The 17,346-nt window shown below is 44.6% G+C and overlaps 1 protein-coding gene across 1 annotated transcript in view; it reads left to right on the plus strand.

Moving 5' to 3' along the window:
• The window catches only part of PAOX (polyamine oxidase), a 28,311-nt gene extending 11,409 nt beyond the window's left edge, over positions 1–16,902 (plus strand). The window contains exons 3-7 of the mRNA XM_030203187.1: positions 2,376–2,575; positions 5,508–5,763; positions 8,335–8,447; positions 9,173–9,330; positions 16,157–16,902. Coding sequence (XP_030059047.1) covers positions 2,376–2,575; positions 5,508–5,763; positions 8,335–8,447; positions 9,173–9,330; positions 16,157–16,297 — 868 coding nt within the window. The 3' untranslated portion in view covers positions 16,298–16,902. The remainder of the gene's footprint in view (positions 1–2,375; positions 2,576–5,507; positions 5,764–8,334; positions 8,448–9,172; positions 9,331–16,156) is intronic.
• The last annotated feature ends 444 nt before the right edge of the window (positions 16,903–17,346 follow it).

The following is a 17,346-nucleotide window of genomic DNA, read 5'->3' on the forward strand; positions in this document are numbered from 1 at the left end:
CACACTTGGAGTGACAGCTTCTCTGTGGAGCTATGATACTAATTCCTGAGAAGCTTATTTCCACATTTATCCTGCTAAAATTTTATATCAAAAGCATTTATTTGGAGCACAAAAATAATCATATAAACTATGATCATAACTGCATTACCTGCAATCTCAGTCCAAAAAATAATTACAAAGAACAGTCTGGGCCCCCCCCCCCCCCCCCCCGGCCTGCCTTACAGTGCCTGGTACTATAGCGGTGTAGTCGGCACAGGAGTAATGTCTCAGTCATGGTAGCCATTTTGAGGGCAGATTCAGAATAGGCAAGAGTAATTGGGGATTATTCCTGCTCCAGCTACTCTCTTAGACCACCAGGGATTGTAAAATAGGCCCGGGGGGGGGGGGGGGGGGGAAACCGGCACTCCAGGGGGGAATGGTCCATGAGGCGGGCAACTTATGTGTTCAGGGGGGAGGAAGGGAGACAAATGGAACAAAGCACCAGTTTTCAGCCTCCATCAAAAACACATGGTCATTTTTAGCCGAAACAAGAAACATGGCCAAAAATTAAAATAACCTTTTGGCCAAAATTAAGTAGAAAAGGGATTTGGGGCTGTTTTTGATGCTCAAACTGAAATTTGATTGGCCTCTACGTCGGGCCTCCCTAAATCTGGTTGTCAGTATTACAGACTGATCTTCCTGCCATATGCTGCACTCACATTAACTTTGGCTATCAAAGATGGTATAAGATCCAAACTAGGAATCAAATCCACATCCATCTACACAAGAATGTTCAGCACTGCCATTGAGCTACCAGGTCAACCTTTAAAAAAATCTTAGATGTTCGAAGTTGGATGACTTATCAAAATGACTAAAGTTATGTGCCTGCAGTGATTCCATAGCGAGCTAAAGAGCAGAAATGTATACAAAGTAAGGATAATGCATTTGATATACTGCCTTTCTGTGGTACAACCAAAGTGATTTAAATATTATATACAGGTTTTTTCTTTGTTCCTAGTTGGTTCCCAATCTAAGTGTAAAACTATAAAGAAAATAACCTCATGTTTGAAAATCAAATAGTACTGGAATATGGAAGTCTGTTGTCTTTGCCAGAGAGGATTAATAATGAGACCCTGCTCCCCCCCCCCCCCCCCCCCCCCAATTGTGGGTTGCTGTTTGTAAATGTGGCCAGCTGCAGGAACAGGGCCTGAACTTTGGCACATACATGTCTGTCTACTTTGAAGTAGGTGCAGATATATCCACAGAAAATACACAAAATGCGCAACATAAGCTTTTGCATGTATGACGTCCTTTTTAAACTCTCAGGTTTTGAAGAAGAGAGGATAGTTCTACAACTGGGCATCTAGGATAAGAGGGTGAGCAGGCATCTCTTTCAAACCTAGTCTATACAGAAAGGCAGGTGTCTACATTTCTTCATAGAATAGTAGTGCAAGTGACAGATAGCACACTTAAATTGAAGGTGCAGTCATTTACACCAGTCCCTCACCTGGATGTTAGCCAGAACACTTGTAAATTATAGTATTCTATCATTTATGTGTTTGTTCCGCCCATATGCGTGCACACCAGCAAAATATGCACCATTGAAATGTGATGCACACTTCCTGCTAGTTGGTCTTCTATAAGAGATCAGTTACCTATGTAAATGACCAGCATAAATGCCTAGAATACTACCATTTATGTGCATGTGCGGCTTCTTACAGATTTACCCCCAAAAATGCTGTTTTACCCACGGTTCTTTGATATTTAACCCATTTTCAACAAACTTGTACATTGCAGGTAAGGATAAAAAAGAAAATCTCTGTGAATAGACACACAACAAAGTTTTGTTTGGTCAAACTGAGGTTCCAGTAAATAGTGAAATTCTTATACTAGACGCTATGAAGTGGCCAGTGCTTGCCAGGATTCTGTTGCTTAGCCAACATGAGATAGTAAGATCTAATGCCCAGTTTGCTTTTTAATATATCCCCAGTAAGACTTGAAATTGAATATATAACCACCATAAAACTTTGTATATTGCCTCTGTTCAGAGTTATGGTAGTATCAGTCATAATAAATACCTTTTTGCACAAGAGCTCTGCACTCTGCTTCCTAAGAGAAGCTTTGATCTGTGCATAGCTCATTCACTGGAGTTGCTGAGTCAGACTGACAGATATTCCCCACCTCACCCCTTTGACCCTGTACCGGAAAAATCTGAGTAGCATGGTAGGGCCAGCCAGTCACACTTTATACTAAAGAAACCTTGGAAGAGACTAAGGAAGTACAGCATGTTCATGCTGCTGTTTACACTCTAGTGCAGACAATTGGGGCCATTGTGATGTAGTTTTAAACTATTAAATTTACTGTCAAATGTGTTTTGTTTTTTTACTGTTTTGTAGTGGATATGAAAGCCTTATAGAACATATGCTGAAATCCCTTCCAAAAGACATTGTTTTGCTGGAAAAACCTGTAAAAACCATACATTGGAAAGGCTGTTTTAGAGGGCAAACACCGCAAGAACAGACCTTTCCAGTCCAGGTCGAGTGTGAGAATGGAGAAACCTTTACAGCAGATCACGTGATTGTCACTGTGCCACTGGGTAAGAAAGTTCTCTCTGTGACATTAAAAACATGGGGATGGCATTAATGAAAGTCTGTGCAGGTGGGGCTTCTTTTCCTCTGTGCAGGTGAAAGTGCATATTTATGTGAACAATGCATGTGAAAGGCAATTCTATAGGCACATACATGCTGGTGCCCCTTACACGTGGAAGTGCCAGCAGGGCACCTGATTGCTGTTCTATAACAGCACACAAATGCAATGCAGGCATGCACATGGGGCAGGACTACCAGTTACGCGTTTAACTTAAAGAATACTATAAGTTGCATAGGGCCTGCCACCAGGGGCTTAGCCAGACTTCAGCGGGAGGGGGGTCCAGAGCCCGAGGTGAGGGGGCACATTTTAGCCCCCCCCCCCCCCCACGCCATTGCTGACTTTGCCCGCTGCCAACCTGCCGTCACCTACCATTGCTGGCGGGGGACCCCAACCCCCGCCAGCCGAGGTCCTCTTCTTCTCGCAAAAGGCTTCCTTCTGTTTCTGACATCCTGCAAGTACAACGTGCAGGACGTCAGACTGAAGCCTTGAAGTTCTGTGAGTCTGACGTCGTGCAGGACGTCAGAAACAGAAGGAAGCCTTTTGCGAAAAGAAGAGGACCTCGGCTAGTGGGGGTTGGGGTCCCCTGCCAGCAAAGGACGGCGGGTTGGCGGTGGAAAGGGGGGTCGGGCGGGTCGTCGGCAGGGGGGTCCTGGCCCCACGTAGCTACACCAATGCCTGCCACATCTAGGCACTGGGCATGTAAATGTTAGGTGTGCCGATACTAGGTTACACTAGTACTGGACACTTGTGTACCGTTACAGAAGAGCCTTCTGCCATGTGTCTTCGGGTTGCCTCAGTGGTGCGCCCGATTGTAGAATTGCCCTCATTGACTGCTGGGTTTTCATGGTGTTGCCAGGGCAGACTTAATTATGGGCGGACAGGAGTACAAAATGTGTGTAGTTTTATTTTTTGTTAAGGCAAAAGTATCCACGCAAAAAGCCTGCATAAATTGTGTATTTTATCGTTTGCTAGTAATCAGAGCAAAACTGCCTGCATGGATTTTTTTTATTGATTGTGACAAACCTCGCAGGTATAAGCTTCCCATAGGATTTTCCTGACCACAGGTAGTTTATTATCTCCAGAATGGGATTGGAGTGAATGATTTCACGTGTCTTCTTTTGTAACATAAGTGGGTCAGTTCAGACCCCTGGAGTTTTTTTAATATAGCCTGCCTGGAAGTGAAATGTAACTCAAGTATGTACAGGCTAGATTTTATAACAGAGGCCTGTGGGAGAACTTATAAAACAGGCATTTACTTGATTTAATATACCGTACTTATGGCAAGAATAACAGAGTAGTTCATAAAAATAATATTTAAAGTAGAAGGAAACGAATGCTATATCTAAAACAGAGTAGAGGAAAGAACATTTGTAGAAACTTATTGGTTTGTAATTTCTGTTCCAAGACACCAGTCAGGCACCATACACCTTCCCAAATAAGTAAGTTTTAAGGGCAGAACAAAATGTCATGAATGACTGCTCCAAATGTACATATAAAATAGCATTCCTGAACCAGCCTCTGTAGCTCTTAAATTCCAACACACTCCTTTACACCTGTTTTGAAGCAGGCATAAATGTGTGCATGCAAACAAGTATTTTATAACACAATTGTGCTCATTTTCAAAGCACATAGACTTATAAAGTTGCACAGTAGACTATGTCCTTTGAAAATGAGCCTCCACAATGAATATGCATGAGAGACATTTGTATAAAATGGGTTAGTGGTGCCTCAGAAAACATTTCCTACCTGCCTACAGCTGTTCAGCTCACTGTTGTAAGCTTGAGCCACACGGTGCAGGAAGCTCAGGTACTCTCGTGGTACTTGAAATCACAAGGGTAACACAAACTTCCTGCACCGTGCGACTCAAGCTTACAACAGTGAGCTGAACTGCTGCAGGTAATTATGAAAGTAGCAAGTTGGCCAATGGCAAGATGTGATAGAGAGACTGCATGAAGGCTGGAAAGGAGTGGGTGAGTTGTGAGAGACTGAAACTGGATGATGGTTGGGGGGGGGGGGGGGGTATGAGAGAGAGAGAGGTGAGGATCCATGCCATGATGATATATGAAACAGAGGCCATTACCTCTTTGCTTCACCTATCAGGTGGGTAATATCACACTGTTGACAACATGCTTCCAGAAGGGAAACTTCTGGTTTTTGGCTGTGATTTGCAATGGTACCCTGTTTACTAAGCCGCGCTAGAGGCATTAGTGCGTGGTAATTGTGTAGACTCCCAAAATATCCCTATGGGCATCTACTTTAGTAAATAGGGCCCTAAGTGAAAATTGCCTTTAAAAAAAGTACCTGCACCTAATTGCGCTGTAGGTTTGTTTTTTTGTTTGGAGGGGGGGGGGGGTGTGCATATAACTTTTTCACATGTAGAAAATAGAAAGGTAGGCCTGTCTTGTTCCCTGACCTCAAGAACATGTGGGTAGTTATATAATGCATGTTATCGGCATGTAGAGTGGGCAGTTTTCACATGGCTGATTTATGTGGATAAAATGAGGTGTTTTTTTTACCCATGAATATCACTTTCAAAATGGTTCTCTGAATGACTTTGAGTAGGAGAATGGCAGACTATATGCATTTTTAAACAAGAGTTAATTTTCGGCATAATGTTTTTAATGATTAAAATACTTTAGGAACCTTTTTTTTTTTTTTTGGCTGTGGCCAAGTTTTGCAGTCATCTTAGAGAACGTAAATCTTAGTTCCTAAACCTGTATGTAAGTACAGTGTCCTTCCGGTCGTATGCCCAAATCCATCAAGCGTATTTCTAATTTCTGACTTAACAGTAATAGTCATCACACTGTGCTAGTGTTCTCTGACAATGGTCTAGGAAGCAGAGGACTTCAGCTCTTCACTTGCTACTTTTTGCTTTTTAGGCTACCTGAAAGAGCACTGTAACACTTTTCTCCACCCCCCATTACCTTCCAATAAAATTCAAGCTATTAGAAAGATGGGATTTGGGACAAACAACAAAATTATCCTCGAGTTTGAGAAGCCATTCTGGAAGCCAGACTGTCACTTGATAAACCTCATTTGGGAAGATGAATCTCCACTTGTCGAGGTCAGGCCTGATTTACAGAAGGACTGGTTCAAAAAGCTCATTGGTTTTATTGTCCTTGAGCCACCAGAACAGTACGTATCTTATTTCATCTATAAAACTAAAGTATTCATAAAACACCAGCCTTATTATACTCCATTTGGGTTTTTCAAGCAACTTATTCTTTTCTTTTTTTTCTCCAGAAGGGAGTGTCAGCTCCCAAAAGCTAGTCAAGAAATGTACTGTTAGTCCAATATGAATCTGTTTGTTAACCAAGCAACTCAGAAAGTAGAGCTGTGCAGTTGTGTGTATTCAAAATCCAAGCTCCTGAGAAGAGAGAAATGCAAATCCTTTCAGGCTGTCTTTTCAGAGCTGCTTGCTCTGAGAGCTGTTTGTGATTTGACATGATAAAGAACACTAAAAAGATTTCTATCTGGTAATTGTATTGCCCTGATCATTGCTTTATAGCTTTCTGACCGAGATAAAATATAACGTCTAAGGGGCCAATTCAGAAAGGCACGGTAGAGCTGTTTCTACTGCAGAATTAGCAAAAACAAAAATTGTGCTGGTATACTGTTTGCAGTGAGCATGCAAATTACTGCCCCTTACAAACATAGCAGTAATCTGCACCTCATTGCAAAATGTCACCCTCCCTGTCAGTGCCTGAGCAGTGACGCATAGAGAGGCATAATCGAAAGGGATGCCCAAGTTTTGCTGAGGACATCCTCGCAAAACGTTCCGTTGGAGGGGCGGGGAAACTTGTATTATCGAAACAAGATGGATGTCCATCTTTCATTTCAATAATGCGGTCAGGGATGCCCAAATCTTGAAATTTAGGTCGTCCTTAGAGATGGTCGTCCGTAGACCTGGTCGTTTCTGATAATGGAAACCAAGGACGCCCATCTCAGAAATGACCAAATGCAAGCCCTTTGGTCGTGGGAGGAGCCAGCATTCGTAGTGCACTGATCCCCCTGACATGCCAGGACACCAACCAGGCACCCTAGGGGGCACTGCAGTGGACTTCATAAATTGCTCCCAGGAACATAGCTCCCTTACCTTGTGTGCTGAGCCCGCTAAAAACCCACTCCCCACAACTGTACACCACTACCATAGCCCTTACGGGTGAAGGGGGGCACCTAGATGTGGGTACAGTGGGTTTCTGGTGGGTTTGGGAGGGCTCACATTTACCACCACAAGTGTAACAGGTAGGGTGGGGGGATGGGCCTGGGTCCACCTGCCTGAAGTGCACTGCACCCACTAAAACTGCTCCAGGGACCTGCATACTGCTGTGATGGACACGAGTATGACATTTGAGGCTGGCATAGAGACTGGCACAAAATATTTTTAAAGATATTTTTTGAGGGTGGGAGGGGGTTAGTGACCACTGGGGGAGTAAGGGGAGGTTATCCCTGATTGTCTCCAATGGTCATCTGGTCAGTTCGGGCACCTTTTTGTGCCTTGGTTGTAAGAAAGACAGGACCAGGTAAAGTCGTTCAAGTGCTCGTCAGGGACACCCTTTTTTTTTTTTTTTTTGCATTATGGGTCGAGGATGTCCATGTGTTAGGCACGCCCAAGTCCTGCCTTCACTACGCCTCAAACTCACCCCCGTGAACTTTGGTCACCCCATGCGACGGAAAGCACTTGGGGACGCCCAAAATCGGCTTTCGATTATACCGATTTGGGCAACCCTGTGAGAAGGACGCCCATCTTCCGATTTGTGTCGAAAGATGGGTGTCCTTCTCTTTTGTAAATGAGCCTGATAGGCACACACACACTCCATATACAGCCCGTCACCCTAATGAGATACGTTTTGCCTTGTCTTTTTACATCCAGTCCCCAGAGAGACATGCATGAGTTTTGCAAATGAAGGATGGGGAATGCGCCATTTTGCCTCCCTATAAGTGCACACTTTTCAACTTGTTTTCTTTCTTCCTTATCTGATATTCCTATTTCTCCTTGATGCTAATTGTAAACTGGTTTGCTGCTGTTATGATAGGTGGTATAGAAAATTTCAAATTAACATCTCTCTATATAAAAGGCAAAACCAACGTTCTATGAAGCCTCCAGCCGGAAGTGTGAAGGGGGCGAGATATCCGGTTTCCCCATGAGTGTCTGCCCCGCCCTCTCTGTAACACAGTCAGTGAAGGAAAACAGCAGAGCACGAAATCAAATCCCTGGCTCTGTAACAGTGAAGGACTCAGAGGGGGGAGGGGAGAGAGGCCAGAGGGCAGGGACACACACACTCCCACATGCACACAGAAGAAAACATTGCTAGCCCCCGTTTCATTTGCATCAGAAACGGGGCTTTTTTACTAGTAAATATATATTAGTCAAAGAATGTCCTACTTGAGCACCCAAAAACATATCAGACCTGACGTGTTGACCTTATGAACTTTAACTGTCTTTAAAAAAATGTTTTAAAAAAAAAAAAAAAACAACTTTACTAAGCCTGATTTATTATATACATATCAAAACCCCCAGTGACAGCCTAAATTAGGAAAGCTGAGGAAAAGGGGTGAGAATTTGTTTAGGATCGTAGAAAGTAACTGGCAGTAATGGTTCAGTTCACCTCGAGCATTTTTCATTTACATATTTTTGTTTTATGGCTCTTAAATGGCAGAAGCTGGACATCCCTCAGAGTCTATAACCTCTACCCTTCTATATAGGTACGGCCATGTTCTATGTGGTTTTCTTGCTGGGAACGAGTCTGAATTCATGGAAACGCTGACAGATGCTGAAGTAGTGACTTCACTAACAGAGGTCCTTCGACGCTTCACAGGTATATATGGCAAAGATTATTGTAATCCTTTGGCCGTTTATCAGAGGTAAGGTTTATTTTCTGTACCAGCCTAAACAACTATAGATAAAAAGGGCTTCCAGTGGCAGCCACTGTCTGATAACAAGACACTGGCCTGTTGTATGTTAGCTGATAAACCAGATTCGATGAAACCATTCCAACTCATGTAGAAATGCTCACGCCATTAAAATGTCATTTTCATAAATGTATTTGTCAACTAGTTGTCTAAGGGGCCCTTTTACAAAGCTGCGGGAAAAAAATGGCCTTGGCACGCCTTTGCATGGGTTTTTCCCCATGCATTAAGGCTATTTTTGCCATAGCCTTAAAATGGCCCATTTTCCATTTTTTTTTGTGTTAATTTTCATATGCTAATGTCATTAGTGCACTGCCATTAATAACAGTTACCGCATGAGCAGTTACTGCCACCCTTTTTGTAGGCAGTAAGGGCTAACGTAATCCTGTGCTGATTAGCTCAGAAAAGCTCCCTCCCAAAAAAATAGAAACATTTTTTATGGTGTGGATTAGTGCGCGCTGAAATGACACTTCCCACAGGATCCCTGAGCGCATCCCCACAGTACGCAATTCTAAGTTACGTTAGGCGCACAGTAGCACCTAACACAGCTTAGTAAAAGGGCCCCTATGCTTGGACTAACTGCGTTTTTAAAGTTATAAAATGATTTCTCATTTGTATTATTTCTCTGGTTTAGGAAATCCAAATATTCCACCACCCATAAATATTCTGAGAACCAAATGGCACAGCAATGTGTACACCAAAGGCTCGTACAGTTATGTGGCAGTTGGATGCTCAGGAGAAGACATTGACACAATCGCTGAGCCACTTCCTGAAGGGACAGCTGAGTCCAAGGTAATTGTTTTTCCCATGCATAACACAGGGTTGGGTAAATATATGCCCCGGGGTGTGCATCTCTCTTTAGCAATACAAAATCTATTTTGCGATTTCACATACTCACGATGTATGGTGATCAGCTTGTAAAAAAAGTCTCTGAGCTGCTGTATAATTAAGGTGTCCAGCGTGATCGGATGTGTTTTGTTATGATGTGAAGGCAAAAAGGGGGCAATAGACTGGCCCATTACAGGGAAAAGGATGTGAGGGGTTTTTTTGTGTTTTTTTTTTTTTTTTTTTAATTTAAGTGAGCCTCTGGTTATGGAAGTCACATTGTGAAAGTCTTTCAAGTACCCATATAAGGCTGTTCTTTGAATTACAGGCCATAACTGCCCACTGTACTGGTTAGAAATCACATGGGGTCCTAGGAGGAATCGTTTAAGAGCTGCTATATTTTCTGAATATGACTACCTGCATGAATGCCTGAGCATTACATTACAGTTACTCTTTTCTTAATAGAGAGCCACCTTTAACAATAGTATATTTTAAGGGAAGGTGCATCCCCACTGAGGTTGTCATTATTTTGGAGAGTCTTATTGGCATACTAAAGATGGCTTGTTCTATGGAATATCAAAACGCATAATTAAACTCTAGAATTCGTTGCCGGAGAACGTGGTGAAGGCGGTTAGCTTAGCAGAGTTTAAAAAGCGATTAGACGGTTTCCTAAAGGACAAGTCCATAAACCACTACTAAATGGACTTGGGAAAAATCCAGAATTTCAGGAATAACATGTATGGAATGTTTGTACGTTTGGGAAGCTTGCCAGGTGCCCTTGGCCTGGATTGGCCGCTGTCGTGGACGGGATGCTGGGCTCGATGGACCCTTGGTCTTTCCCAGTGTGGCATTACTTATCTCTCTGTATAAAACGCACCTCCAACATTCTAATGAAGCCTCAAGTTTCCCAACATTCTAAATGTGTCATGGTGTAGATCACTTTTCCACCATGAGTGTCTGCCCCGCCCTCGCGTCACAACGTGACCCCTTGGGATCTCCTGCTTCTTTTCCAAAACACCTTGACGGGGGGGGGGGCCCCTGCCGCACACTCTCATTCTTTTTCACACACACACTCTCACTCTCACACACACACTCTCACACAGACAGCCTCAAACTATGTCGCACACACCCATACTCGCACATTCACTCCGTCTCTCTCTCTCTCACACAGTCACTCTCATACACACTCCGCTGAAAACCTTGCTAGAGCCCGTTTCATTGGTCTCAGAAATGGGCCTTGTTTACTAGTATATACTAAAAATCAGAGAGATGCTATATTATCAGTCTTGTGTGCCTCGGAAATCTGTAACTGTGTATTACTGTATTGGACCAATTATATGATGAGATTTATTTTATTTTTTTGTGTTAAAGAAATAACCTACCTCATTTTGTAATCACCACCGTTCTTTGAGTTCCTGTGTTGGTGAGGAGGGAACTAGGTAAGTCTCTTAACATGGGCAGCTCCCCTCCCCTTCTCTGCACAAACTTCTTCCTTCCTCTCAAACCTCATCCTGTCCCTACCTCCCATGCTTGGACTCTTGGACAACATCTTTTAAGCTACTGAAGCTGATGGCAATGTTAACTGCAGTAGCAACATGTCAGGCATGCAGGGCTTGAGCCAGCACAAGACGGTCTCCCCCATATGGAGTTCAGTTTTGGGTGGGGTCTGTGTGGGTGTACCTTCTTGAGGCCTTTCTGCTACCACTGCAGACTCGCCATCCGTCAAGGACTAACCCTTGAAGCTTCAGTGGCAAGTTCCAGGCAGAGGGTGGGAGAGAGTCTGTGGGCAGGGCTGGTGCAAGAGTATTACGCACCCTACGCCAGTGGTTCTCAACCCAGTCCTCAGAGCACACCCAGCCAGTCAGGTTTTCAAGATATCTATAATCAATGTACATGAGAGAGATTTGCTTAGATCTGCATACCAAGGAGGCAGTGTATCTCATGCATTTTCATTGTGGATATCCTGAAAACCCGATTGCCTGGGTGTGCCTGAGGACTGGGTTGAGAACCACTGCCCCAGGCAAACCTTCAGCCTAGGCCCCTCCCCCTTCCCCCCCCCCCCCCCCAAAATGTTCAGATCTTATAGATCATTTTTTTTTTTAAGATCTTGATGATTAAACTCAGTGGCGTTCCTAGGGGGCTGACACCCGGGGCAGATCGCCGATGCACACCCCCCCCCCCCCCTCCGGATGCAGTGCGACACCCCCCCCTGGGTGCACGCCGCTGGGGGGGGGGGGGTGCCGCACGCGCCTGTCCTTCATTCGTTCCATGCTCCCTCTGCCCTGGAACAGGAAGTAACCTGTTCTGGGGCAGAGGGAGCATGGAATGAACGAAGGACAGGCGCGCGTGGCACCTCCCCAGTGGCGTGCACCCGGGGCGGACCGCACCATACCCACTGCCCCCCCCTAGGAACGCCACTGATTAAACTTAACAAAAATAATTACCCCAACTGCAACAATCCAGTAAGATCACATACTTGGGCATATCTCCTCCCCCGAACTTCAAAAGCATGTAACTGCATGTACATGTACAAAAGCATGTAAGGATGAGCCTGGCCAGTAAATGCCCTATAACCAGCTATCCAGAGATGTTCAGCAGGGGATAGCTGGCTATCTCCTGCCGGATATCACCGGTTAGCTGCCAGTTATGATGATTTTCAACACCACTTTAGCGGCTATATTTGGCCACGTTAACGTGGGATATCTTTGCCCAGTTAAAGATAACTGGCTAAGTCTGAATATCAGCATAGCCAGTTATCTTCTAACCAGCCAAAAATAAACTGGATATTCGACTCCTGTCACCGGAAAGAGCCCAGCATTGAATATCCGAGTTTAGCGGTGACCATGGAAATTTGCGGGGCTAACTCCTGTGGTCTGAATATCGACCCCATTGTTTTTGTTATTAAACCTTGTTGCATATATACAGTACTAGTAAATAAGGCCCGTTTCCGACACAAATGAAACGGGCGCTAGCAAGGCTTTCCTCGGAGTGTGTATGTTTGAGAGAGTGTGTGTGAGAGTGACTGTGTGAGAGAGAGTGAATGTGCGAGTGTGTGTGTGTGACAGAGAGTGATTCTGGGTGCCGAGTGTGTGAGACCGAGAGTATGTGAGAGTGACTGTGTGACACATAGAGAGTGAATGTGATACAGTGTGAGACAGTGTGACTGTATGAGAGTGAGAGACAGAAAGACACTGACTGTGAAAGAGTGTGTGTGTGTGACAGAGATACCTCCCCCTCCCTCTGTGGTCTCAGCACCCCCTCCTCTGGTCTCAGGATCCCCTCCCCCCTCTCAGGTCTGAGGACCCCCTCCTCCCCTCTGTAGCAGAAGGTGGATTTTGAGCGTGGCTTAGTTATTGTTTTGTTGGGGAATGTGTGAGTTGCATGAGCAATCAGTGCTGCCATTTTGGTGTTGGGGGTTTGTCGGGGGGAGGGTACTGTTGTTCCACATAATTGTATGTGTTTCTGTTGTTTGTGGAGGGGTTGGGGTGTCAGAGGTTGTGTGTGGGTGATTGAGGTACATAGGTGTGTGTGTGAGTGAGAGAGATGCTGATTTTGCATATTAGATGTTTTTTTGGGGGGCGGGAGGGAGGGAGTCTGGTGGAGCTGGGTAACTTGTCTGCTTTTGCTCTGGGGTCTGGCATTGCAACTCAGCCTTTCCTCCTTTATAGCAAGATTTTTGTTTTTTCTTTTAAAAAGAAGGGGGCGGGGGGAGGAAGAAGACACTATCAGTTCCTATGCTTGCTTGACATCCATGGTGTAATATTGTAGTTGCTGTTGTACTTAGGCTCCCGAAACTAAGCTGCAACCTGCTGTGCTCTCTCGGGGATGCCGCCTAGCGCTTTACTTGTAACGCCGTCGTCGCCCTGGGAGACAGAACCGAGTTCACTTGCGAACTGTTTTTAGTGTTGATGCCCGGCGTCCGGTAACTTCTGTTTCAGCACCACCTCCAACCACTCCTGCTTGCTGCGAAGCTCCGCCTTTCCTAGGCATCTCATTGGTAGCTCTCTGCCCACCGAAGTAGCTTGTGGGCCTCTGATTGGGCTGTGGCGAAGTCACTTGCAAGATCTGAAAAAGAAGGGCAGAGTGGGGAGGCGGTCGGTGGTGGGCTCTGACTCTGGATCGGCCCTCGGTGGCGAAATCTTTGGGTTCATTTTTACCGATTCTTGGGGAGCTTTGTGCTTGGCGGTGAGGGGCTTGGGTGATGCGCCGAGGGGGGGGGGGCACTGACACTGATTCCTAGGCAGAGGGTTTCCCTACTCCTCCTGCTTGAGTCGCGGTTTTGTGTGGTGCGTCCTGGCTGGCGACGTCATCCGAGGCTTCAAACGAGGCACAGCCAATCAGAAGCGCAACAGGGTCGGTGAGTGTCTGCTCCACCCTCGACGTCATCACGTTGTGACGCGAGGGTGGGGCATACACTCATGGAGAAACAGCGATCTACACCACCTCAACTTTAGAACGTTGGGAGACTTGAGGCTTCATTAGAATGTTGGAGGTGCGTTTTATATAGAGAGATTATATACACCCACACGTAATAAGCCATATGTTACAACAGAGTTTTCAGCTTCAGTACACAGTATTCTGACATGCACAAAGAAAAAACTCTTTTGATGCAGTAAACTACACAGCATTAAATGTACACTGACAGAAAAAAAGAGTGTGTACCTCCACAGTAGCATGTTGCTGTTTCTGCATGGGAGAAATATTTTTTCTTCTTTGAACCAATCCCTAAACAGGGATTGACACAAACACTGACAAGCAAAAGAACCCTCTTCCCTCCTGAGGGTATCTAGTACAGGAAAGTTATGGGCCAGGCCCTCAACCAGAGATCCTCTGATGCTATGGAATTCCCCCTCCCCCCAAATATGGATCAAGAATGCTTACCTGGTCCTCTTCCTCCTTCCATTATTTTGAATAATTGAAGTATGTAACCCCTAGCAATCAGTCACCAGAAAATGTTCAAGATGGCAGCAGTGGAGGCTGGAGTTAAGCGGATATTGTTCTGCTTCTTGACTGAGGATGGGTTGTATTTGGGGTCTCTCGGGCCACCAGCGAAATCCTTGCAGGGTGAGAAGAGGTTGCACCAGGGAGCAATAGAAAGGCATTATAACGTCCTCATTTTTGTTTTCCATTCCTTTCCTAATAATACCAAACATTCTATTTTTGCTTTCTTAGCCACAGCAGCACACTGAGCAGAAGCTTTCAACGTATCATCAATGACGATGCCTAGATCCCTTTCTTGGTCTGTGACTCCTAACTTAGAACCTTGCATGACGTAGCTATAATTCAGGTTCCTTGAGGTGTACACTTCTCATTCTACACCATTGTTTCCCACGTCTGGTCCTGGAGTACCTCTTGCTAGTCAGGTTTTCAGGATATCCACAATCTATTCATTAAAGACATTTGCAGATAATGGAGGCAGCGTATGCAAATCAAGTTCATGCATATTCATTGTGGATATTCTGCAAACCTGACTGGCAAGGGGTACTCCAGTACTGGACTTGGGAAACACTGGTTTAGAATGAGAAGTGAATAAAGTTCCTGGAGGAAAAGTCCATAGTCTGCTATTGAGATTGGTAGCATGAAATGTGGCTACTATTTGGGTTTCTGCCAGGTATTTGTTGATCTGGATTGGCCAATGTTGGAAACAGGATACAGGGCTAGGTGGACTATTGGTTTGACACAGTATGGCTATTCTTGTGTGATCACACAAGTAAGCATGAAATGGGCAAGGAGGTTCCTCCCCTTCAAAAGACTTCAGTCCCTCCTTGTGGAGCAAAGAAACCTTTTATATTTATATTGCTTGAGGGAATTGAGTGTAATGGCCTTTCCCCTTCCCAGGCTTTCTTTGACTTGCTTCAGTTGCTCCTCTTTGACAAGGCAGAAATGACAAACACATCTATAAATATTCTTTAGTCTCTCTTCAGCAGCTTACAACATAGGACTACATACCTTCGCCCATGAGCGTAGTTTGACAGTTTCATTTTGGGGGGCAAAGGGTGGGGCGTGTCTCTCTCCCGCTGCTGCCGCCACAGCACTTGAGTCTTCCAGTTGCGCCCGGTATCACCCTCCCCCATCTTCCAATCCCCGAGGGATGCTACTTTAGACGTGCCCCAGAGGCCTTTCTCTCTCCTACACCTTCCTGCACGGGAACAGGAAGTTGAAGGAGAAAGAAAAGCTTCCGGGATCAGGTCTAAAGCAGCATGTGTGCTGCTTTCTCACAGAGGCTGCTGGCAGCTCGGGAGATTGGAGGATGCGGTGACAGCTCGTTTGAGGGGGGGGGCACTGCCCCCTCGCCCCCCCCCAAACTACACCATGCTTTCGCTACTGTCCCATGACATGTATTCTCTTCTAGAAACAGCAAGCAGAGGCACACAGCCTAGCCTCTTCGAGAAGAAAAAAGCTCCCCTGATTACATTAACAATCCCTTTTATAGTCATCTACTTCTACCACAAAATTATTACATCTCCCATACCTTATTGCTCTCCAAATCTCACTTTATCTCAGGGTGGAAATAACAATTAATGTATTCTTCTTTTAGGAAAACAATTTATTCCTTTGTTCTTCAAGTAAAGACACCTACACAAAGTGTATCCTTTTTGCAACTGCACAATGTTCTGTCACTAATACTACTGTCAAGATATATTTGACACACCCACTACACATGTATACAGACTCCTGAAAGCTGTGAAAAAAAATGTTCTTTCCTGTATAATACTAAAAAAAAAAAAAGACTATTCTTTAAAGTAAACTCTGTAGCTAAGTTCTAATATACGTCCTCATATTTTCTCTTCAGCCTTTGCAGGTTCTTTTTGCTGGAGAGGCCACACACCGAAGCTTTTATTCCACCACCCATGGAGCATTACTTTCTGGCTGGAGAGAAGCAGAACGAATCATCTGTCTGCAAGATGCACAAGGTGGCAAAGCACACCTCTGAAAGCAGCTCGGCACTTTTGCTCTGTCTCAAGATTGATTTTAGGTTTCTTTCAGTCCTTGAAACTATTATTTCTTTTGTTTTCCCTTGTTTCACAACTGCTTTCCAAATTTGAACAAGTAATAGTTTAATTATAATTCTGCTAAATGGAAAATACATTTCAACTTAAAATTTAATCCCCTGCACTCAATGAACATTAAACAGTACTAAATTTTTTTTCACTAAGCCTCTGAAATTCTTCGCAGTTTACAGTTCATGCTACTATTTTTGAGTGAAAATGAAATGAAAAAAATCTTGGAAATCTGCAGCAAAATGCAACTCATTCTAAAGAGTTCAATAAATAATTTCAAGAGTTAGCATTGCCAAGGGTATTAATTACCCCAACAATGGAGCAACATTTTAATGACAATGTTGGTAATTGTTGAATTATAGGGAAGTTTTTAGGTGATCAATGGATAGTCTTGGCCTAGTTTCCAGTGAGCTCTAAAGACATCATAATAGTGACATGACATTTCCTATTCTTGGCTAAGACACTCCCCTGCTTATAATCGAAAGAGAAAAACGCCTATATTGCTACCCAAATCGAGAGATGGGCGTCTTTCTCCTGTGGGCGCCCAAATCAGTATAATCGAAAGCCGATTTTGGGCGTTTCCAACTGCAATCCGTCGCGGAAACGGGTAAAGTTGACGGGGCGTGTCGGAGGCATGGTGAAGGCGGAACTGGGGCGTGGTTATTGGCCGAGGAGAGATGGGTGTCTTTAGCTGATAATTGAAAAAATAGGAGTTTTTACCGCGATTTTGGGTCACTTTTTTTGGACCCTTTTTTTTTCACAAACAGGTCCCAAAAAAGTGCCCCAACTGCCCAGATGACCACTGGAGGGAATCGGGGATGACCTCCTCAGACTCCCCCAGTGGTCACTAACCCCCTCCCACCAAAAATAAAAAACACTTTAAAAACTTTTTTTCCAGCCTCTATGCCAGCCTCAAATGCACCTCCATGACAGCAGAATGTGTTCTATCCTGTGACAGCCTTTCCCTGGTTCTGATGTGGCT

Source organism: Microcaecilia unicolor, chromosome 5, assembly GCF_901765095.1.
Source record: "Microcaecilia unicolor chromosome 5, aMicUni1.1, whole genome shotgun sequence".
NCBI lineage: Eukaryota > Metazoa > Chordata > Amphibia > Gymnophiona > Siphonopidae > Microcaecilia > Microcaecilia unicolor.